The sequence below is a fragment of the Psammomys obesus genome, unplaced genomic scaffold, assembly GCF_907164565.1.
Source record: "Psammomys obesus unplaced genomic scaffold, mPsaObe1.curated_primary_1811, whole genome shotgun sequence".
Taxonomy (NCBI): domain Eukaryota; kingdom Metazoa; phylum Chordata; class Mammalia; order Rodentia; family Muridae; genus Psammomys; species Psammomys obesus.
Window position 1 is genome coordinate 2,239,947 of NW_026590707.1, and position 23,673 is coordinate 2,263,619.

General features: G+C 38.1%; 1 protein-coding gene across 3 annotated transcripts in view; it reads right to left on the bottom strand.

Annotated features, from left to right (window-relative positions):
- The window catches only part of Slc25a21 (solute carrier family 25 member 21), a 532,806-nt gene extending 509,412 nt beyond the window's left edge, over positions 1–23,394 (bottom strand). For all 3 annotated transcript variants that reach the window (XM_055608702.1, XM_055608703.1, XM_055608701.1), the window contains exon 1: positions 23,014–23,394. In XM_055608702.1, coding sequence (XP_055464677.1) covers positions 23,014–23,077 — 64 coding nt within the window. In that variant the 5' untranslated portion in view covers positions 23,078–23,394. The remainder of the gene's footprint in view (positions 1–23,013) is intronic.
- Between the last annotated feature and the right edge of the window lie 279 nt (positions 23,395–23,673).

A 23,673-nucleotide genomic window follows, 5' to 3' on the forward strand; every position in this document is an offset into this window, starting at 1 on the left:
ATTTCCTTTTTAAAGCAAAATGGGGGGGCACTATTTAATAGATAACTATGACAACATAAATTAAAAATAATTTTTTACCCCATAAGTACATATAACCAACACAAGTTGATTTACAGTAAAATTTAAACAGAACTTCTGTTGACCCAGAAGCAACATAATGACACAATTGAGGAAATGAAAAGACCATTTTGTCTGATGAAAAAGATTAATGGTAATGATATTCAACTTTGAGAACGAAACAAAATTTGAGTTCAGTGAATTAAGGTTAAATTTCTAGACACTAAACAGAAAAAAAGGCATTTTATACAGCAAATTCAGAATCATAGTTCATATATAGGCACATATTCATATAAAGCTCTCGTTTGTAAAAAAAAATGTTTTTAATGTTAAAAGACACATAAATACTTGTAGGTTAATGTACAGCCCTAAGCACTTTACATGTGTCTATTTGTGGTCCTGCCAACATGCAAATGAACTAGATTGCACTACATCTTTATTGTAAGTAATAAGAGATAAGTCACATACCCAAAGTGCACAGTTATTCTATTTAATAAGGTAAGATCTCAGAAGCTCTAAACTATCTTTCCACTATTTTCCTTGAGGAAAAAAATGTTCATTATGGCATGGATTCATCTAAATGTGGTACCTTATATTTTTCTATTTTGATCTCAATTGTACTTGTTTCATTATTTATCCCCTATAATATATCCTCAAAAATTGTGAATTATGTAATTTTTAGGAAAACTATGTAATTACAAAACAAGGATAAGATAATAAAGATTAAGTAGATGTTTTCCAAAGAGAAGACCCTTCATAAGAGCAAGGAAATGACAGATGCCTACATGGCCATCAACAGATGAGTAGGTAATGCAATGTAGTACACATGCACAACAGAATTTTATGCAGCCATACAGAAAAATAAAAGTTATGAAATTTGAAGAAAAGTAGATATATGGGTCTAGAAAAATACTATGTTAAGAGAAATAACCCACACCCAAAAAGGAAATCATATCTCCACGTGTCTATATGTGGGAGGTGGAGGGGTCCTGTAACCAGACATGGACGACAAGACGGAAAAGGATGCACTGAAATAATGATGTAAAAAGTATAAAAGAGGCTACTGGTAATTGAAGGGAGATTGGGACATGGCCAATGGAGAAAGAGGGGAATCAATAAAATAAATTCCTTGTAAAATGTTTGTAATGAAATTTCATACTTGATAATTAAAAATAAATGTGAAAATGAGGGGAAAGGTATAGGCAAGAACTTTCCAAGGGCTGTCACGTGCTCATGCGTTCAGCCCACACAGCGGCAGTGGGGGGGGGGGGGGGCACTTCTTGCGTCTAGGCTTAACAGGGAGAATTGTGATTGTGAAGTCCTTTAGATGTGAATGCCCACTTATACATTCCTGCTATCTCTGGCTGGTACCATTCTACTTCTGGTTGCTGGCACCCTCCAACCTCACTGCTGAAAAAGGCACTAAATAATGTCACATGTGAATTCTATCTTATTGATCACACATTAGAACATATAACTACCCCCCCCCGGAAGCTAGCTCTAGAAGGGCAAAGAATCTATATTTAGGGTTAGGAATCCTAAATAATACATGGCAAAAATCTCCAGTTAGTGGTATTTCCCTTCTAACGCAGTTCTTCAAAAGTAGACAAACCAACACAGTGTTTCAAAGAAAAACGTGTCTTGATAACAAACTACTCACCTAAAGCAACACCTTTCTGTAAAAATATCTGTATATTTAAGGCACTATAACACACACACACAAACACACACACGCAAGCACCCACTTATGCACATTCTATGTTCCTCTCACAAATAGTAACTGTGAATCTCTTTTTCAAAGAATTATTTTGTGGTTTCATTGGTTATTTTATTGGTTTTTTTGTTAATGTTTCATTTATTTCTGCCCTAGTCTTTATTATTTCTTTACATCTATTCATTCAGGTTTTGTTGTATTGGTCTAGAGCTTACTATAGAGCCCTAGTTGCCCTAAAAGTTGATATGTAGACAGGACACCTCACAGAGATCTACCTGTGCTTGGATTAAGGGGTCCACCAACACACCTGGCCATCGTGATGACTTCTAAATAACTCAACCTGCCCATAAAATGGTTCTGCAGAGCCAGGTGCAAGTCTTCACTTCCTACTCAAAAGGAAAGGGGGGTTGATTGAGCTCAGCAAAACCAAAATACAAGGTGCACCTCTTTTAAAAAGGACTTTACAAAACTGCAACATCCAATCATCATTAAAAAACTGAGTTATGGCAGTTCAGTGTCCAAGTGAGTTCCATAATAATAGGAACAGGGACTGTCTCTGACATGAACTGATTGGCTTGCTCTTTAATTACCTCCCGTTGAGGGGGGAGCAGCATTACGAGGCCACAGAAGAAGACAATGCAGCCACTCCTGATGAGACCTAATTGACAAGAATCAGAAGGAAGAAAAAGAAGACCTCCCCTATCAGTGGACTTGGGGAGGGGCATGTATGCAGAGGGGGGAGGAAGGGAGGGATTTGGGACAGGAGGAGGGAGGGAACCACAGGGGGAATACAAAGTGAATAAACTGTAATTAATAAAGAATTTTTTAAAAATCAATGTAAAAAAAGAAAGTATTTTTGTCTATATTTGCATACAAACAACTGTGCATCTTTTGTTGATGCAATACCAAAAATTGTTAGAGACAGCAAATTACAATACAGAATCACGCTCATCGAGATATACCGTAGGTCCAAAGCAAAAGTTTTTAGAGTTGGCCAAAAAACCCCTGCTAGTCTCTCAAGGAACATTCCCTCCGTGAGTAAAATACGTTGCTGTGAAAGAGCTCTGATTAGTAAGCCATAGGGAAAAAAGTTATTTCCTTTACTGCTGTCATATTCATTCTTGACAGTCAAGGATACATAAGTAAAGTAAGTGTCAGCTGAATTTTATTGCTCTGTGGAAAACACTATTTTTTGAGTGGATGTCAACTAACCCACTTGCTGTCCAAGGCACACAAAATAAAGAAAATAAGATCTCTACCTAACAGGCAGTCTGTCTTCGTAGGATCTTTGTAGTGCAGGGTTTTCAACTAATGAAAGAAAAACAAACAAACATAAAAACTAAAGTAATGATGAAAAGCACATGTAAAGAATAAAAAATAATATTGTATATTATGTATTACACATTATGTAAGTATACCCATGAAAACATTTTAAGTACATTTATTAACTTATAGGTATTAACAGGGCAGCTGAACCTTCTACCTATGGATGATGTAAATCCAACAAGAACCACATAGACATTAAAGACAGCATTTGCCTTTATTTTAATTTTTAAATTTAGATGCTAGTGTCTCCAGTTTTGTCCTTATATTTTCCTGTCCACTCAGTTGAGCATCTAATCCCAAACAGAAGGGAGTGGAGGCTTATCAGCAAACACTGTGAAAGCTTAGTGCTGTCTGGGGGAAAGCTGCCCATGTACTTACCACTCTGCCATCACCACTCTCTAAATCTTAAAGAGTAGGATTTCTTACTGCAACTAAAAACTGCTTCATAAGCAGTCCTGCTAGGCCACAGAGGAGGACTTTGTAGCCAGGCCTGAAGACACCTGATAAACCAGTATCAGATGGAAGGGGAGGAGGTTCTCCTTTATCAGTAGACTTGGAAAGGGGCAGGGAGGAGATGAGTGTAGGAGGGTGGGATTGGGAGGGAAAGAGGAAGTGGGATAAAGCAGGGATACAAAGTTAACAAACTGTAACTAATATTAAAAAATAAAAATTAAAAAATTAGAACAAGAAAAAAAACTGCTTCATAAAAACATAAATAAAAATCAATCACTAACCAGTCTCTTCTACTTCTTATATTAAACATTTTCAGTATTTATCCTCAGTACAGCTATCCTGAAATTCCTCACCTGCACACATTTCTCACTAAGAAGAGATGAAAAAATTTAATTTTATAATCATTAAACTAAAAAGCATTTTTTGAAGCCATAAGAAAGTTGTACTGCCATCATGTGGCTAAAAGTGTGTTCACAGAATCCAACATTCAGTATTTCCTATTAACAAACCAAATTTGCTGGTACGGAGCAAACTAATTTTTGTGTGTGTGCTTGAAATTTATATGTAAGGACAATATGTTTTTTGACACATCTCTCCAATTTCTTGTGTTAAATGCCACTGCATTAAAACAAAGAACAACATTCTCAATGGCTGACTCAGATACAAGAATAACACAGCTGTGTACTTGGTATATCCACTCTTGCTGACGGAAGTTTAGAATTTACTGTTACTGAAATACACACTCTAGCCTTAATAGTCTCGAAGAACCAGACTACAGAATCTAGCAGTTTCAAGTGACCTATAACATCTTATAAACAACCAATATCATAGTTATCCAAATTGACCATCAATTTTTGTTTGACTCAGGACTGTAAGTCCCAAACAAAAAGAATATTATTTAAAAAATCAATCTTATAACAAATAGAAATAGTTTTTTTTATCCTTCTCTATTAATATATCTAGCCTATTTTCTCATACATAATTGAAAGTCATAGTTTAATTTTAAGTAAATAAAGTTTTAATTCTAAAGTATAGACTTCTGTATTTTTTAACTATAGAAACGTCCAGGTTCTGTTCAGGGCATCTGAGGAATCTTTACCAAATGCTTTGTGATGGTTCAGTCTGGTTAGAAGTTGAGCATCTCTAGATCTAAGGTCTATCTACAGGGTCTTTTTTCAAGCAATTCACCTAAGTTATAGGAAGACAGCGCCATCTACAGGTCTGTCTAAGTAAAGAAGGGTTAGTTTGGATTGATACTAGCCCTAGTAGGAAGCTCAACGTGAACCCTGTTCACCCTCAAATCTCTGAAGATAATACTAAGTCATTACAAAGTGCTTTAATGTTTCTCTACAATAATTTTCCAAAACAACAACAGCAACAGAAAAGAAACTCAATACTTTTCTACAATCGTTACACTCTTTGTAGTCCATAAATACTGGTAACTACTGAAGAAACATTGGCATGATGGCATCTTCCTCACCCCAGTGCATTCACTTAGAAAACTCTTTCTGGACACAAGCAAGAAACAGAAAGAGGGACAACAATACAAAGAGCAAGAGGCTTTGAAACTCCAAAGCCTCTGCCAAGTAGTGTCCTTCCTCATCAAGGATGCATCCCCTAGAATGCCCCAGACAACACCATCAACTGGGGACTCAGAGCTCAAATACATCAGCCCATGGGAGACATTCTCATCTAAACTGTCATAAGCCAGACACACTCTTAATCACTGAAGAATCTCTCATGCTCCTACCATATTGATCATAAATTTTGGGATTTGAAGGTAATAGAAGAAAAGTTGAAAAGAGTAATATTTGCGCCTAGAAGATATATGTAACATATAATCAATAATTTCCAGTAGTAGTAAAAATAATAATGAGTAATAAAGATTACCTGTGTTACCTAGCTTTCCATGTGAAGAAAAGATGACAAAAAAAAAAAAAAAAAAACTCTTTCTGGGGCTAAATTTCACTGTAGATGTCATTTAATTCTGTTAAAATACACAGAAAAATAAGTCATGCATTTACTATACATTACTATAGTTTTTATGTACACTAAGTCAAATCACTCTTGTATCTAATCCAAACAGGCTACTCGTATTCAGAAAAAAAGGTTGAAGATACACCCACTTCCAAAAACTTACAATGTTTTCCTTCTGCTGGGTGCAGTGGTGTATTCCCAGCTCTTGGGGAGGCAGAGGCAGGCAGATCTCTGAGAGTTCAAAGCCAGCCCAGTCTACAAAGCAAATCCAGGACAACCAAGGCTACACAGAAAAACCCTGTCTCAAAAACAAACAAACAAACAAACAAAAAACTTTTCTTTTTCAAAGATAAGTTCCAGTGTGTTCTGTGGAATGCCTTACATCAGTGAGGCATTCGTGTGTCTTACTTGGTTGGAGAAGGGTTCCATTAACAACATATGGTAACTAAGGCTTAGGATAGTCTTAACTGAGCATATTTAGTAAAGGATGATGGAAAAGAAATGCCTATTCATGTTGAGATCCCTGCTGTGCAAGAATCTCACACCTGAGCTAGGACTGATATTTAATGATCCTGTAAGGTTCCGTTTGGACATCAATACTCAACTTCCCAAAGCAGCTATGGATTCTTAACCCAGGAGTAAAAAGGCAATGATATACATGAGCTGGTTACATAATCTCACATGCTGCACCCTAAGCACTGTAGAGTAGTGGCTGAGAGCTCAAGTTTTGAAAAACAAAAATAAAGAGAGAGAGAGAAAGAGAGCAGAATCAATAATCTTGAACAAGCAACTTAATTTCTCTGAGATTTACTTTCCTCGTCTTTAAGAAATCACAAATTAATACAGGTGATTTAAGCAAAGTAAAATACTTCAAATGTTGAGAAAAACATGAATACTTTGAAAAAAAGTGAATACTTTGAATACTGTGAATGTTATCAGCACTCAAGAAGATAAGGTTTGTCTCATCAGTTCTTATTGATTTTATCATTTTTATTGACTATGATAACTACAGAATATCTACCCGACCTAAGTAAACTCTCAAGAAAGTCTATTTATGATTTCTTCAGTTGACAAAAAAGACGGCATATGAAATCAAAATAGCAATGTGGACAACTATACAACAAAGGGAAAATAGCACTTGAGATGAAATTGCAAAATATGTTTCTAGTCTGTCTCTGAAAATCACTAGAACCCAACTATCAACTCCATGTAATTTCTACTGCATGCAATAGCAATGTGACTCTGCAAAATTACATCATGGATGGGAGTGGCTTATCAGCCCCACGCCTAGCTGAGAAGCCCTGAATAGCAGATAGCCTCTGGAGAAGGAAAAGACATTATTCTTTGAGGCTGTGGTCAGTTTTCATGAGTTCATGGCCAACACTCAGTAGGTCATTTTTTAAAAGGAAGACAAGAGGTGGGAGTGGCTAGGAAGCAGAGGGTGATTTGGGAAAAGCAGGGAGGGGGAGAAGTTGAAAATACATTGTATGCATGCATGAATTTCTAAAGGAATTGATATTATATTATTTAAAAATAAAAGAAATGTGTCTCTTCAAGGGACAAAGAAGTTGCAGATACAGACCTGGGAGTCACTGCAAACAGTTACTTACAAGTCAGCCAGAGAACAGATGACCTTGGTCAGGAAGATAACAGACAAGCCTGGATAGTCAGCAAAGGAGACAGGGAAGAACTCAGAAGCTGGGTGTAGTAGACAAAGCCTACGCTCTGGAGATGGAGCCTACCTGATGCAGACTCAAGGCCAGCCTGGTTCACAGTGAAATGCAAGACAGCCCCAGCTACAGATGGAGAGAGCCTGACAAAACGAATGAATGAACAAACAGGAAGAGGGTTGGAAATGAACCACAAGAACAACCCCATGAAAAAAATTATAAAAGATATGAAATTCTACAACTATGAGAGTGAAATTTTCCAGGTAAATTTTTCAGCAAAAAGAGGAAAAATAGATACACCAATTGTAATAAGTTGAATACCAAGTGAGGGAATTTTGGAGAAGAAAAAAAAGACCATAAAACCTATGAGATAAGAAATTGAAGAACACAATATAAAGAAAGTTATGAATTCATCCATATCCCTGAACAAGGTATACCTAGGGGCTAGAGAGTCGGCTCAGTGGATGCTGAGCAAACATGAGAACCTGAGTTGGGATTCCGAGCATCAAAGAGAAATCCTTGTGTGGCAGGGTACTTTGTCTGTAACCCCAGCATTGGGAAGGGGAGAGAGCCACTGACCATCGGCCAAAATGGCCACCAGGTTCAGAGAGAGACCCTGTCTCAAACACTAAGGTGGAGAAGCCAAAGGAGACACTGGTGTCAAACTCTGACAAAGGGCTGATTGTACCCACACCATGTGTGCATACACCACACATACATGCATATGTACATACACAGGAGGGGGAGGGGGAAGATGTGTTTACATGCTAATCCTTGGCATCAGTTAATGTGGCCTTATTTGAAAATGCAGTTTTTGTGGATAAATCTTTACAGATTAAAATAAGGACATACGGAACTAGCTAGAGTGGAATTTATAAGAACTCTGGGAAATCTGGACGTAAACACAGAGATTGGTGTTTAAAAAAAAACTGACATGTGAGGATGGATCCAAACAGTGGACTAACATATCTACAGCTAAACCTACCAAGGACCACAGAAAACTAAGCGCAGCACACATTCTCCTTTAGCAACCTTGATTTTGGACTTACAGCCCCAAGCATAGTGAAAAAGTAAACTTCTTGTGCCATTGTTTTGGCAGCATTAGCTAGCTGATATAAGCCTCTAGATAGCAACCAAAATACATAGATTTTAAAGAATATTTATAAGGCATGAAATCATGATCATATCAAGATTCGGGTAATAAACGATACTACAACAATGTAGATATTCTAATTTCTTGAAAAATAACAATTTTTCTAGCTTAGATATAATACCAATATAAGAATAGAAGCAAAGTGATAAGAAAATTGATAAGAAAAATTTATTTAAAAGCCAGGGATATAGTTCAGTGGAAGAGTGCTCACGTAGCATGTGCGAAGCCCTGGATTCAAACACCACCACTACAAAGAAAATAAAATTCAGTCTAACCCTCCAAGAAATTCCTGTAGCAGTTTCATAATCCCATTCCTTTCATTCACTCATTTATTAATTACATTTAAAGACATTACTACACAAATCATAAAGATACCTGAAATGGGCCAGCAAGTGGCTGAAGGACAAGGCTGGTTTGAGCCTTTGGATTCACATAATAGACAATGCTGCAAGTTGTCATCTGATTACCTCATGCATGCCATTCTTCATGTGCCCACACACATACATAGATGCAATTATAAAAAGTAAAATTGTAATAAGAAGTTTTTTAAGGTATTTGGCAATGATTCATAACATCTCTTCTCAATCTGAAGTCCTGAAATATTAAATTGACTTGCTATTGTGAGCCTCTCGCCAAGAAGTGACAAAGTTTTAGACCTAAAGATATTTTTCACATTATTTACTAAGTTGTTGGAACAAAGCATTGTTCTAAGTACTACTGCAGTTATAAATCTTAAAAATTATTACAACCTGTGGCTCTCTCTTTGGAAGTTGAATCTAAGAATAAATGAATGTTCTGTGAGTTATTTACTCCTTACCACACAAACATTTCTCAACCTCTACTGCATTACGTCTGAAACAGGGTTTTTAATATTCTAAATTACTGTGGTAAGGAAGGCCTGGCTTAGCAGCCTGTTTCTAAAACATCGGGGAAAGTTATTTTATGTCAACTAAAGTGTGTACCCATATAGTAACAGTAGCAAAATTTTAAAACATCATTCATAAGAATAAAAGAAGAAATTTTTAAAATGTAGTTATTTAATTCCTGTTTTGTTCTTTAATTCATATTCTTGAAAACTAGATTTTTCTAAATAGAAGACTACATTTTAATTAACACACACACCCTTTAAAGGTATTTTATAATTAATTTGAGCAATAGAGTTGCTTCCTCTTCTGTGGTTAAAATAAGGGGGATTTTTTTCCTCCCTAATTATCCATATAATGGGTTCCAGTCTCCCTTTGATGTGTCACAAGGGCTCACCTGTTTCACTACAACCTGCTATTTATTATCAAACAATTATAGTTCCTTGAATTCCGAATTTCCAAAGGTGTCATTTATCCAAATCATATGTGTGCCCCTTTTGTACTCATTGTAAATAGGAAATTTCCTTGATCCAAAATTTTACATTGATTACCCCCTGGTATGCCAGCCCTTTTATTGCCTACTACAAATTAAAATCCAGAAGACGTCTAGTATATGTACCATTAATGCATCACCTTAAGTGTATTTAAACCACTATGATAGGGATTCAAAAAGAAAATATGATGAAAAAGAAACATTTACATAGAGTTCTATAATTTTAAAAATGTAAATTATTCTATACCTTTTCACCATTTTGGTTGAAGTCTCATGCTCTCTCCCTTTCAGAATAAGAAATAATTTTATTTGCTCTCAGATTAATCTCTTGAATCCTGTCCATGACTCCCAGGTTTTCTCTCTCCAGAAGAATCCGCGAATGCACACTGCGCCTGCTAAAAGCGCATGCGAATAGCACCAGCATCACATTCCTTACTTAGGCAAAACTGAAAACACAACGCATACTCCCAAACCAGAGAACCTCTCTCATCTTCCTGAAAAAACAGTCCAGAAAACAGAAAGAGACGATCATAGCCCGAACTATAAACTCGAGAAACAAACAGTGAGGGTTATAAATAACCAGATGGCTAGAGGCAAACGTAAGAACACTCCCAACAAAAATCAGGACATAATGACCTCACCAGCAACCCCACAAAACAATGGACACTTCAATTTACTAGATATACAAGAAAACGACCTCAAAACTGTTTCTTCAGCTATTAGAGGCCCATAAAGATGAAATGAACAAAGCCCTCAGAGAAATAGCCAAAGAAATCGAGACGAACCAAGAGGAAACAAATCGAGCTCTCAGAGAAATGACCACAAAAATTGAGGCAAACAAAGAAGAAATGCACAAAGCTCTCAAAGGAATGCCCACACAAATAAAGGCAAATAAAGAAGAAATAAACAAAGCTCTCATAGAAATACAGCCAATTATACCCAAAGAAGTAGAGGCACAATTAGTAATACATAGAGAGTAAACGGACAAAAAAATAGAAGCTGTCATTGAAAAGCAGGACTCCACATTCAAACAGATGAAGGAAATAGTGCAAGACATGAAAACAGAATTAGAATCAATAAAGAAAACACAAATAGAGAAAAACCAGGAGCTGGAGAACATAGAGAAAAGATCGGAAACTACAAAGGTAAGCATCACCAAGAGAATACAAGAGATGGAAGAAAGAAACTCAGGAGCTGAGGATACACTTGTGGAAATTGACACATCTCTCAAAGAAAAAATAAAATCAGAAAAGTTCCAAACACAAAATATCCAAGAAATCAAGGACACCATGAAAAGACAAAATCTAAGAATAATAGGAGTAGGAGAAAAAGAAGACATCAGGCTCAAAGGTCTGGAAAATATTTTCAAGAAAATTATAGAAGAAAACTTTACCAACTTAAAAAAGGAGATGGCCATAAACATACAAGAGGCCTACAGAACACCAAGTAGACTAGACCAGAAAAGAAATTATTCATGTCACATCATAGTCAAAACACTGAACCTACAAAACAAAGAAAAAATTCTAAAAGCAGCAAGGGAAAAAGGCCAAGTAACATATGAAGGTAGACCTATCAGAATCACACCAGATTTCTCAACAGAAACTATGAAAGCCAGAAGGGCCTGGACAGAAATCATGCAGTCCTTAAGGGACCACAGATTCCAACCCAGACTACTATACCCAGCAAAACTTTCAATCAACATAGACGGAGAATTCAAAATATTCCAAGACAAAACCAAATTTAAACAATATCTACATAGTAACCCAGCTCTACAGAAGTTACTAGAAGGGAAACTCCAAACCAAAGAAAACAACTACATCTAAGCAAACAGAGGAAATAGATAACTACACAACAAAAAAATCAAAAGAATACAAGCAATGAAACACAGTGACACCACCAACCCCACATCAAAAGTAAGTAACAATTGTTGGTCACTAGTATCTATCAACATCAACGGACTCAACTCCCCAATTAAAAGACACAGACTAACAGAATGGTTGTGGAAACAGGATCCAACATTCTGTTGCATCCAAGAAACACACCTATGCAACAAAGATAAACACTACCTCAGAGTAAAGGGCTGGAAAAATGTTTTTCAAGCAAATGGTTCCAGAAAACAAGCTGGAGTAGTCATCCTAATATCTAATAAAATAGACTTTCAACCCAAGTTAATCAAAAAAGATAAGGAGGGCCACTATATTCTCATCAAAGGAAAAATCTTCAACACTCCACTCTCACCAAGGGACAGATCAACTAGACAGAAAACAAATAGGGAAATAAAAACACTTACAGAATCCCTAAATCAAATGGACCTAATAGACGTCTACAGATCTTTTCATCCAAACTCAAAAGAGTATACCTTCTTTTCAGCACCACATGGAACCTTCTCCAAAATAGACCATACAGTTGGTCATAAAGCAAGCTTCAACAGATACAAAAAGACTGAAATAATCTCTTGTATTCTATCTGACCACCACGGACTAAAGCTGGATCTAACAACAGAAATAACAAAAAGCCGACACGCACATGGAAATTGAACAACTCGTTACTCAATGACAGCTGGGTTAAGGAAGAAATAAAGAAAGAAATTAAGACTTCCTAGAATTCAATGAAAATGAAGACACAACATACCCAAATTTATGGGACACATTTAAAGCAGTGCTCAGAGGAAAATTTATAGCACTAAGTGCCTGCAAGAAGAAATTCGTAATATCACATCAAACAACTTAATGGCCCAACTGAAAACCCTAGAAAAAAAAGAAGCAGATACACCCAAGAGGAGCAGAAGGCTGGAAATAATCAAACTCAGGGCTGAAATCAATCAATTAGAAACAAATAAAACTATTCAAAGAATCAATGAAACCAAGAGCTGGTTCTTTGAGAAAATCAGCAAGATAGACAAACTCTTAGCCAAACTAACTAAAAAGCAGAGAGAATCTAACCAAATCAGCAAAATCAGAAACGAAAAGGGTTACATAACTACAGACACAGAGGAAATTCAAACAATCATTAGGTCATACTACAAAAGCCTATATGCCACAAAATTTGAAAACCTAAATGAAATGGACAATTTTCTTGATAGATTCCATCTTCCAACATTAAGTCAAGATCAGGTAGAAAGACTGAATAGCCCTATATCCCCCAAGGATATTGAAGCAGTCATTCACAGTCTCCCCTCCAAAAAAAGCCCTGGGCCAGATGGTTTCAGTGCGGAATTCTACCAGACCTTCAAAGAAGTGCTGGCACCAATTCTCCTCAAACTATTCCACAAAATAGAAACAGAAGGTACATTACCAAACTCATTCTATGAAGTGACAGTCACCCTGATACCTAAACCACACAAAGACCCAACAACAAAAAAAAAATTCACACCTCTCTCTCTTATGAACATTGTCGCAAAAATACTCAATAAAATACTTGCAAACCGAATCCAAGAACACATCAAAGATATCATCCACGATGACCAAGTAGGCTTCATCCCAGGCATGCAAGGGTGGCTCAACATACGAAAATCCATCAATGTAATCCACCACATAAACAAACTGAAGGAGAAAAACCACATAATCATCTCCTTAGATGCTGAAAAATCATTTGACAAAGTCCAACACCCATTCATGTTTAAAGTCTTGGAGAGAACAGGGATACAAGGCACATATCTAAACATAGTAAAGGCAATATACAGCAAGCCTATAGCCAACATCAAACTCAATGGAGAGAAACTTAAATCAATCCCACTGAAATCAGGGACAAGACAAGGCTGCCCACTCTCTCCCTACCTCTTCAACATAGTACTTGAAGTCCTAGCCAGAGCAATAAGACAACTAAAGGAGATCAAGGGGATACAAATCGGAAAGGAAGAGTTCAAAGTTTCATTATTCGCAGATGATATGATAGTATACATGAGCGACCCCAAAAATTCAACCAGAGAACTCCTCCAGCTGATAAACACCTTCAGCAAAGTGGCAGGATACAAAATCAACTCAAAAAAATCAGAAGCCCTCCTGTATACCAAAGACAAAAAGGCTGAGAAAGAAATTAGGGAAACAACACCCTTCACAATAGCCACTAACCACATAAAGTACCTTGGGGTGACACTAACCAAGCAAGTGAAAGACCTGTTTGAGAAAAACTTCAAGTCTTTGAAGAAAGAAATTGAAGATCTCAGAAGATGGAAAGATCTCCCGTGCTCATGGATTGGTAGGATTAACACTGTGAAAATGGCCATCCTGCCAAAAGCAATCTACAGATTCAATGCAATTCCCATCAAAATACCAACTCAATTCTTTACAGACCTTGAAAAAAAGATTCTCAGCTTCATATGGAGAAACAAAAAACCCAGAATCTCCAAAACAATCCTGTACAACAACAGATCATCTGGAGGTATCTCCATCCCCGATCTCAAATTGTACTACAGAGCAATAGTAATAAAAACTGCATGGTATTGGCATAAAAACAGAAAGGAGGATCAGTGGAACCACATAGAAGACCAAGAAATAAACCCACACACCTATGAATACTCGATTTTTGACAAAGAAGCCAAAACCATTCAAGAAAAAAGACAGCATCTTCAACAAATGGTGCTGGTCCAACTGGATGTCTACATGCAGAAAAATGAAAATAGATCCATATTTATCACCCTGCACAAAACTAAAGTCCAAGTGGATCAAAGACCTCAACATAAAACCAGATACTCTAAATCTGTTAGAAGAAAAAGTGTGGCACAGCCTAGAACTCTTTGGCACAGGAGACAACTTCCTGAACAGAACACCAACAACACAGGCTCTAAGAGCAACAATTAATAAATGGGACCTCATGAAACTGAAAAGCTTCTGTAAAGCAAAGGACACCATCAACAAAACAAAATGACTGCCTACAGATTGGGAAAGAATCTTCACTAACCCTTTATCTGACAGAGGACTAATATCGAGTATATACAAAGAACTAAAGAAGCTGAAAAGCAGCAAACCAAGTAATCCAATTAAAAAAAAATGGGGAACAGAGATAATCAGAGAATTCTTGACAGAGGATTATCGAATGGCAGAGAAACACTTAAAGAAATGCTCAACCTCATTAGCCATTAGGGAAATGCAAATCAAAACAACCCTGAGATTTCATCTAAACCCATCAGAATGGCCAAAATGAAAAACTCAAGGGACAACACATGCTGGAGAGGTTGTGGAGAAAGGGGAACCCTCCTCCACTGCTGGTGGGAATGTAAACTGATACAACCACTCTGGAAATCTATCTGGCGCTTTCTAAGACAATTAGGAATAGTGCTTCCTCAAGACCCAGCTATACCACTGCTAGGTATATATCCAAAGTTTGCTCAAGTACACAAAAGGGATCTTTGCTCAACCATGTTTATAGCAGCTTTATTTGTAATAGCCAGAACCTGGAAACAACCCAGATGTCCATCAACGGAGGAATGGGTACAGAAATTGTGGTATTTTTACACAATGGAATACTACTCAGCAATCAAAAAGGAGGAAATCATGAAATTTGCAGGCAAATGGTGGGATCTAGAAAAGATCATTCTGAGTGAAATATCCCAGAAGGAGAAAGACAAACACGGTATATACTCACTTATATAGACCTATAAGATATGACAAACATAATGAAATCTATACACCTAAAAAAGATAATCAAGAGAGCAGACATGGGGTAAGATGCTCAATCCTCGTTTAGAAATACAGATGGGATGTGCATTGAATGTATGACAGGAGTCTACTGAGAGCATCTGAAAGACTCTAACTAGCAGTGTTTTCAAAGCAGATACAAAGACTCATGACCAAACCTTCAGCAGAGTACAGGGAATCATATGAAAGAAGGGGAGTTAGTATGATGGGGAAAGAATAGGAGCTCCACAAGGACCAAATATACCTGGGCACAGGGTCTTTTCAGAGACTGACATTCAACCAAGGACCATGTATGGACATAACCTAGAACCTCTGCTCAGATGTAGCCTGTGGTAGCTCAGTAACCAATTGGTTTCCCACAGTGAGGGGAACAAGGACTATTTCTAACAGGAACTCAATGACTGGCTCTTTGACCTCCCCACCCCCCAAGGGAGGAGCAGTCCTGTTAGGCCACAGAGGAGGGCTTTGCAGCCAGCCCTGAAGATACCTGATAAAACAGGATCAGATGAATGGGGAGGAGGTCCCCCCCTATCAGTGGACTTGGAAAGGGGCATGGTGGAGATGAGGGAGGGAGGGTGGGATTGGGAGGGAATGAGGGAGCAGGACACGGCTGGGATACAGAGTTAATAAAATGTAACTGATAAGAAAAAAATAAAATTAAATAAAAAAAAGAATATCAAAAAAAGGGAAACGCTTAGACAACTAGATAACAAACAAAACTTTTATGTTTTATTGAAAACAAAATGTTGAAATATTAAATAAATATTGTTTATATTCTGAAAAAAAATAATTTTATTTGCTCTCAGATTAATCTCTTGAAGCCTGTCCATGATTCCCAAGTTTCCTCTCTCCAGAAGGTTTGCATTTCACTCTCATTTGCTAACAGTCAATAATGAGACTACAATTCACAAAGTGTTTGAACTGTGTTTAACACAAAATTAGAAATCCCTTTTTTTTCCAGAATAATTTGATCAGTTAATTTCAACCAAAGTGATGGCATTTGGGAGGTGACAAAGTAGAACACAGAAATTGATGAAGACATAGGGTGTATACTTACAAATCACAAAGGACCAGACTGAGGCTGAGGTAGGTAAGAGTGAACAAAAATGTTGGTGAATTGTGTCCTACTAGCACAGTTAACCTATAAAAAAGAGAAATAAGCTCTAGGGAGGCATTAAGGGTAGGACTCGGAGACTTGAAGAATAAGTTTCTGAGAGATTGCAGAGGGACTCCAGGTTTGGAAGAGATTCTGTGAGTATAGTCTAGTGGCAAAACTACAAGAACACCTGACAGGTCCTGGAGAAAGAGCTCCCAGGAAACCAGAGCGACTTCAACAGAGCATTCAGGAGATTCTGAATTTGGGTGTAAAAGTTTCATGAGAGTTTGGAGTAAATAAGCTTCTGAGTGGACCTGAAAGGATCATAGAATACATTTTTTAAAAGGGGTGGGGCTTTCAGAACATGTAGAAGGGCACAAATTAGTCACTAAGAAAATAAAGAGACAGAACTGGAAAGTTGGCTCTGCAGTTGAAAGACCATAGTACTCTTGCAGAAGACTTGGGTTCCATCCTGAGAACCCACTTTTGGCAAATCCCACGACTCTGGCCTCAGAGGGGACTGGCCTTCAAGTGCACATACCCATACACAGACCACACACATATGCATAACTGAAAACAATACATCTAGAAAAACATACAACTGAAAACAAAAATCTTCATCTAGAAGAAGAAGAGAAGGAGGACTGTCTGAAGTGAATCCATGGTTCTAGATCCATAGGAACTGACCATGTGAATGACAAAGTCTCCTAGAACTTAGCAATGTAAGGATGGGGTTTTGAGGTTAAGGATATTAGAAGCCAAAACCAGTGTGAGGTATTCTGTCATTGTTGTTGTTATTCTTTCTGGTAATCACAGGTAGATTTTTAAGCAACAGAAGGAGGAGGAGGAAAAGAAAAAGGAGGAGGAAGAGGAGAAAGTGCTTTAGGATAGTCCATGTTAGGTATAGGCTACTTGGTCCTTATCCAGAGCCCCTTTTCATTCCAAAATTTGCCCAGCTGCATGTGGAGGCCCTGGATGGATTGCCATTAAAATAAAGATTTTATTTTGGATATAAGTGAATCTTGTTCCCTCTAGATAAGAATAATATTACTTAGTGAACATGTTTAAAAAACTGTATTTGTAGAAAAGAGTTCTTTAAGAAATATAAACTACTAGGAGCTACAGAAAGTAAGACAGGACACACATGATCCCTCTCACTTCTGAAAATATCTGGCAATGAGAGTAACATTCCCCAAGTCCCTCCTCTATCCCTAATTTCCTGTTATTTACTCTCTGTGTGTCTGCTCCTTCTTCTGTGAGTAGGAATTATGTTGTCTGCCTTGAACAGCCATGAGAAGATTAAAGATATTAATTCCTGTGAAGAATAGAACTGACTGTCAATTAATACTCAATGGGCATCTGCTGGCTAATTTTATGTTAACATAGGCTAGAGTCATCTGAAAGGAGGGAACCCCAAATGAGAAAATGCTCCATAAGCCTGTAGAGCATTTTATTAATTAGTAATTGATGTTAGAGAGCCCACCCTATTGTGGGTGAGCCCACTCCTGGGCTAGGGGTCCAGGGTTCTATAAGAAAGCAAGCTGAACAAGCCAGGGGAGCAAGCCAGTAAACAGCACTCCTCATGGCCTCTGCATCAGCTCCTGCCTCCAAGTTCCTGCCATGTTTAAGTTTCTGTCCGACTTCCTTCAGTAATGAACAGCAATAAGGAAGAGTAAGCCAAAGAAAACCTTTCCTCTCCAAATGGTTTTTGTTCAAGTTATAGTAGTGAATAGTAACAGTAGTGGAACTAAGACAAGGCATTAGCCTAGAACTGATAGGCATTTAACATTCAATGGGTGTTAGCTCGTTTAATATTTGCATTATTCGCATGTTAATGAGAATGTTAAAGCTGGAAGAATCTAGAGAGAACGCTTCAAAATATCTAAGGGGTGGGAGGGTGGGGGATGTTCTCAAGCCAGACTTTGGGAAATGGTTAATATTTCAACAGAGAGAAAAAAGCAGAACATATTCCAGGCATTGAAATTGAAGTACAAGCAGCTCAGTTAGCAGAAACCAAATGAAATGTATGGAAGAAAGGCAAAAAATATGTCTTCAAGCTAACAGAGGGGCAACAGTATGAGGGCTGCAGAATTCACTCTCTTCCAACCTGCATGCACACGCTGATCCACAGTGAAACTAAAAACATTTTATTCTCTACTCTCTGCTATATAGCTTGAGCCCTCCCACTCTGTGAAGCACTTTTGCTCAAAGATCTAACACAGTACACTTTCAAAATAAAAATATAAGCCAATAACCTGAAGCCTACATATAATGTAGATTCTGGCATAGTCATACTTGGAAGCCAAAAGTCCAACATTTTAAACAAATTTCCAGGTACCACTATATTTCTTGTTTGGTTTTCTCGATAGAGTCTCATTATATACACCAAGCTGGGCTGAACTCAACAGAATTGCCTGCCTCTGCCTCTTAAGTGTTAGGATTAAAGGTGACTGTCACCACACCCAGTTGCCATCAGATTTCTTGAGTAACAAAAATGATTTCTAACCCTCATCTTTATCCATTTTCCAATGTTGGACCTTGAGTTCTCATTATTGACTTCTAGGACTCACACACCTAAACATTGTGCTATTATTTGAAGCTAAGAACATTGGTTTAAATAATAGTTTCAATAAAAGCAATGTACTTGTGGAAAAGGGGCAAAGTAAAATAAATTAATTGATAAAGATGTGAAGCTAGAGTATGCCTCCAGGATCCCTGGGGGTAGGCTGCCCACTGGAGGAGGTTCGAAATACAAATCAGCGCACTCTGGAAGAATGGTTATGTTTGTGGCCCATGGAGGGAAATAAGTCTAGGAAGCCTTTAAAGTTACATACTTGGAGAGAAAGAAATAAGATCTTAGGAAGTAGGAGGAAGACCTTATAGTTGGTGCCACGAAAGAGAATTCAGTGTGAATACAACGTAGGAGTCCACTTTATTGGTATGTCTCATAGACCTGACAGCCCAAAGGTTCTGAGGTTTAGCTAGGAAAGTCCTATGAGAGGCTGAGGATAATGGCCATGTGTGTAGGACAGAAAGTCTAAGAGCACAGATTATTCTATACAAATGTATTACACTGGCTGGACGGATGAAGTTCAGAATATCTTGAAAAGGACCAGACTTTGGGTCTAAGCACCCATGTAGGGCCTGTAACTCCAGATCTGGAAAATCAAACACCTTCTCCTGTGTGTGTGTGAATACACACTCACACACACACATACACACACACACAAACAAACACACACAATCCCTAAAACTAAAATTATTAAATGATTATTGGGTTTTTGTTGTTTTTGTTTTGTTTTGTTGTTTGTTTGTTGTTGTTTGTTTGAGACAGGTTTTCTTTGTGTCGTCCTAGCTGTTCTGGAACTCACTCTAGACCAGGCTGCCCTCAAACACAGAAATCCACCTGCCTGTGCCTCCCACGTTTTATGATTAAAGGCATGTGCACCACCACTGCCCAGCTCTAAAATTTATATTTTAAAGATCCAGTGCATATTGACTAGCTTGAACACAACCTTTATCACACAGGACAAAGTTACCATTAGTAGCAAAATCTAGCTATACTACAAGATATAACTATAACTACGAGCCTTAAACTAAGCTGTAGATGCAAGTTGACAAACTGCTAATGACACCTTTAGTCTTTTAAGTGCAAATATCACAAACCCTCTTGTAGTATATTGTAAATACACATATTAACCCTTTCGTGGCATGTCTAGTTTTTCTATCTTTCCTCTGAGATTCCGCCAAGCCACATATGCCACCCATCCAATGGGGATTTGCTATAGCTAATCGATAGAGTTGGGTTCTTATCAACACTGGGCAATTCTGAATCTATTCCTAGAATTCTGTCTCTGTCTCACTGTCCAGGAAGATCATTCAAGAGCATGAATACTTGGAAGCTATTGGAAACCAAATTCTAGCACATAGAATGAAAAACTCAAAGTAACAGTTAACTGTGAGAAACAAAACATTTCCAGGTTTTAAGATCACATAGGGAAATATGTCTGTCGGGTTGGCACTCTCCCAGCCTTATACATCTCCATATGAGGCAGTTGGCATGGCACATTAGTCTGTTCTCCTTGTCAAAAGGATGATAAGGGCTAGAGAAATAATCCACTGGTTCAGATCTTCCAAAGGACCGGAATTCAATTCCCACTTGGTGATCTTAGCTCCCTGTGTAGTTGGTACCCTAGATAAGACCTAACAGTAAATGTGTTTGGAAGCATGGTAAACCACAGTAACACTCAGTAGGGATACAGTGGTACTAGTGTTAGTCATTATTCTCCAGCCTTGAAGATGACAGACCACCTGACATAGACGAGATGAAGAAACATGACATCCTGTATTATCCTCAGTGCTCCAGTTTCTCCATAGAATGATACCAAAACCTTGAATGCCAGGAGACACTTGTATCTTTCTGATAAGCCACTCCCATTTCTTTACTTTTTTCCTTAAAAGAACATTCTTTTAGAAGATATTTTTTGACTTTAAAAGTCAGAAGATCATTATAATACTCAGAAAGAGACAGATGTTAGCATCAGTAATCAGAGATTCAACTGTATCTTATTTTTATAAAAATTCTACCTCTCTTGTATATACTTTTTTTTTCTGGCCCTTGCTCTAGAACATGTAATAGGATCAGCCTACATTACTAGAGTTTCAATAAATTTAAATTTTTATGAATATGTTTTAAATGTCAAGTAAAAAAAATATGACTTTAGGATGCTGAAAGTATTAATTATCCTTCTTACCTATCAAGAATTCAACAATATAAACTGTATAAACCAACCAGCCTTTTAAATTTAGCTTAACATTTATTTATATTAGCTGATTATTTTCCATTTACATTAATAAGGATTCAGGCATAAGATTATTCTGTAATTCCAATGCTGATTTCTGTACCCACCCCATCTCTGGTTGCAATCCCTGTTCTGAGAATATCCTGTTTCAGTGGTGTGCAAACACTGCTCCCTAATTGTCCCCTGATATGCCAATAAAGCAGCTTATAGCCAATCAGGGGAGAGAATGGGGCTGAACTTCCTGGCCTGCATAAGAGGAGGAACTGGAGGAGAAAGTAGGGCATTCAGCCATGGGGCAGAGGTCAAGGAGAGATGAGGCAAAATTCAGCTGAGCCGGAAAGCCATAAAGTGCAAGTATCTCTGGGATTTACACTCAGAGAAGTCAGACTGACTCAGAGGGTTAAGAATAGGTTAAAACTGCTCAGGATTGTAGTGTAAAGCTTGATAAGCAAATAATATAATAGAATTTCAACTATTTGGGTGATAGCAGGGTTAAGAGAGAAACTGAGAAACAAATACAACATTATAAAAATAACTAACATAACTATATATGATGGCATCAATACATCTGTGCCAAATACTTATGCAAGGATAGTCAGCATAAATAGGACTAGAATATGATCTACTTTTAACCAGTCTTTGTGTTTAACTGTGCCTAATACATATTATTATACAAACCAAAAGAGATCCCTGAAAGTCACTGGGCATAACTTGAGATGTTAAACAACTTCATTTTTCTCTGGTCTAGATGACTGTTCTTTGCTCAGGATCACAGAGTTGTGATGAAGCATATATATACATGTAAGAAACAAATGCCTCATTTTCATAATTATATCATCTTAAGAAAGTATGCTGATTATGTGACATATCTAAATGCTTATGGTACCCCTGAAATGCAGCTAGTTCATGATATATTGCTAGTCAAAAATTTGAAGCAAAATTTGAAGTCCATTATTTAAAAGTTCAAATTTGTTTGAAAATAAATAAATGTTACTAATCAAAGTATATCTTGGACATCTTTCAGTCAATCTTAATATTATTTATCATTGTTACCATAATATAATTCATTAAAATAGCTAGTTATAAAATTTTCACAACCTAAGCTAATTAAATTAAAATGCATCATGATATATGAAAATAAATTTTCAACCAACTTGCTTTAAAACATCCCTAAAGTATGTACGCATAACTTAATGACAAACAACATTCTCTGCTGCATTTGATAGTAATTATTTCCAAGGCTGGTTTTAACAGATTTTTTTTGTAAAGCCTCTCCCCCATCATACCTCTCCACAAATTAATGAGTCCATTACATCAAAGATGTTTATATGTGTTAGCATGTGTGCTTAATTTTTATATATCTACTTATGGCGTGCATGTATCCCCAAGAAGCAGAGTATACCTTAAGAATCCCTGTGAAGAAAGGCAAATTTTATCACCCTTTCTAGCTTGGCGCTCAGAAGAGAATTGCTAAGAAACTTACGACTAAACTGGAGCTGTTAAAAGGAAGGGGAAAAGGAGGGGGGTTGTGAAGCTTTCTCAAAGTCACAGTTTCAGGGACAGTAAGTTTCAGGGACTGGAGGAGTCCTTTGAAGCTTCTCAGCCTAGGAACAGAGAAAACCAGGAACCTGCAAGCAGAGCGGCTGGTGGGGACTGCCCCAAACAGAGGACACGGCCGCCCCCCGGCTGCTTGCCCGTTTGCTGCCTGAGTGTTAGGGACGTTGCGGGTGGCGCGGCGGAGGAGCCGCGAGCGCGGGGAGCTGGCCGCCTTACCTGCAGACGCTCCGGCAACGACCTGCCGGGAGGTCTCGCGCAGCAAGCTGACGTTGGAGGACATCTTCGCGGCCGGGGGTCCGGGTGGCCGAGTTGCCGCCACGAGCTCTTCGGAAGGCGGCTGCCGTGGAGACCGGCTCGGGCGGAACTCTTCCCCGAGCTACCGCGGTGCAGCTACCGAAGGCTCGGGCACGGGGCTCGCCGCGAGGGTGGGGGGGTCCGAACTCGCCCACTGCTCACACAGACTGTCCTTTCGCTGGAGGGGAACACTGGCAACTGGGCGTTGGGTAGCGTTGGCCCAGTGCAGTGGGTCAGGCTTGAGCATATAGATAGGGGCTCACAAATTGCCTATCAAGACCTCCTGCTGAGTTTGTTTCACTGGGCCGCCTGCCTTAGATAACAACCACAGTGAAGCAGCGGGGCGACCCTTGCTCTCTTGGCAGGCTAGACTGCAGCAGTGTGGCAAAGAAAAGACAGTGAATAAATTCCTCCAAGTTAGTTGCCCAGAAATGGAAGGCCGCAGCAACCAAATGAGGGCAGATCCGACTTAATGAGTGCTAACACAGTAACTTCGCCAGGAGAGTGGTTTGGGCAATTTATTTCATGCTTAATAAACTGAGTTGTGTTTAGTGAGAATCACAAATTAAGGCCTTTGTGTTC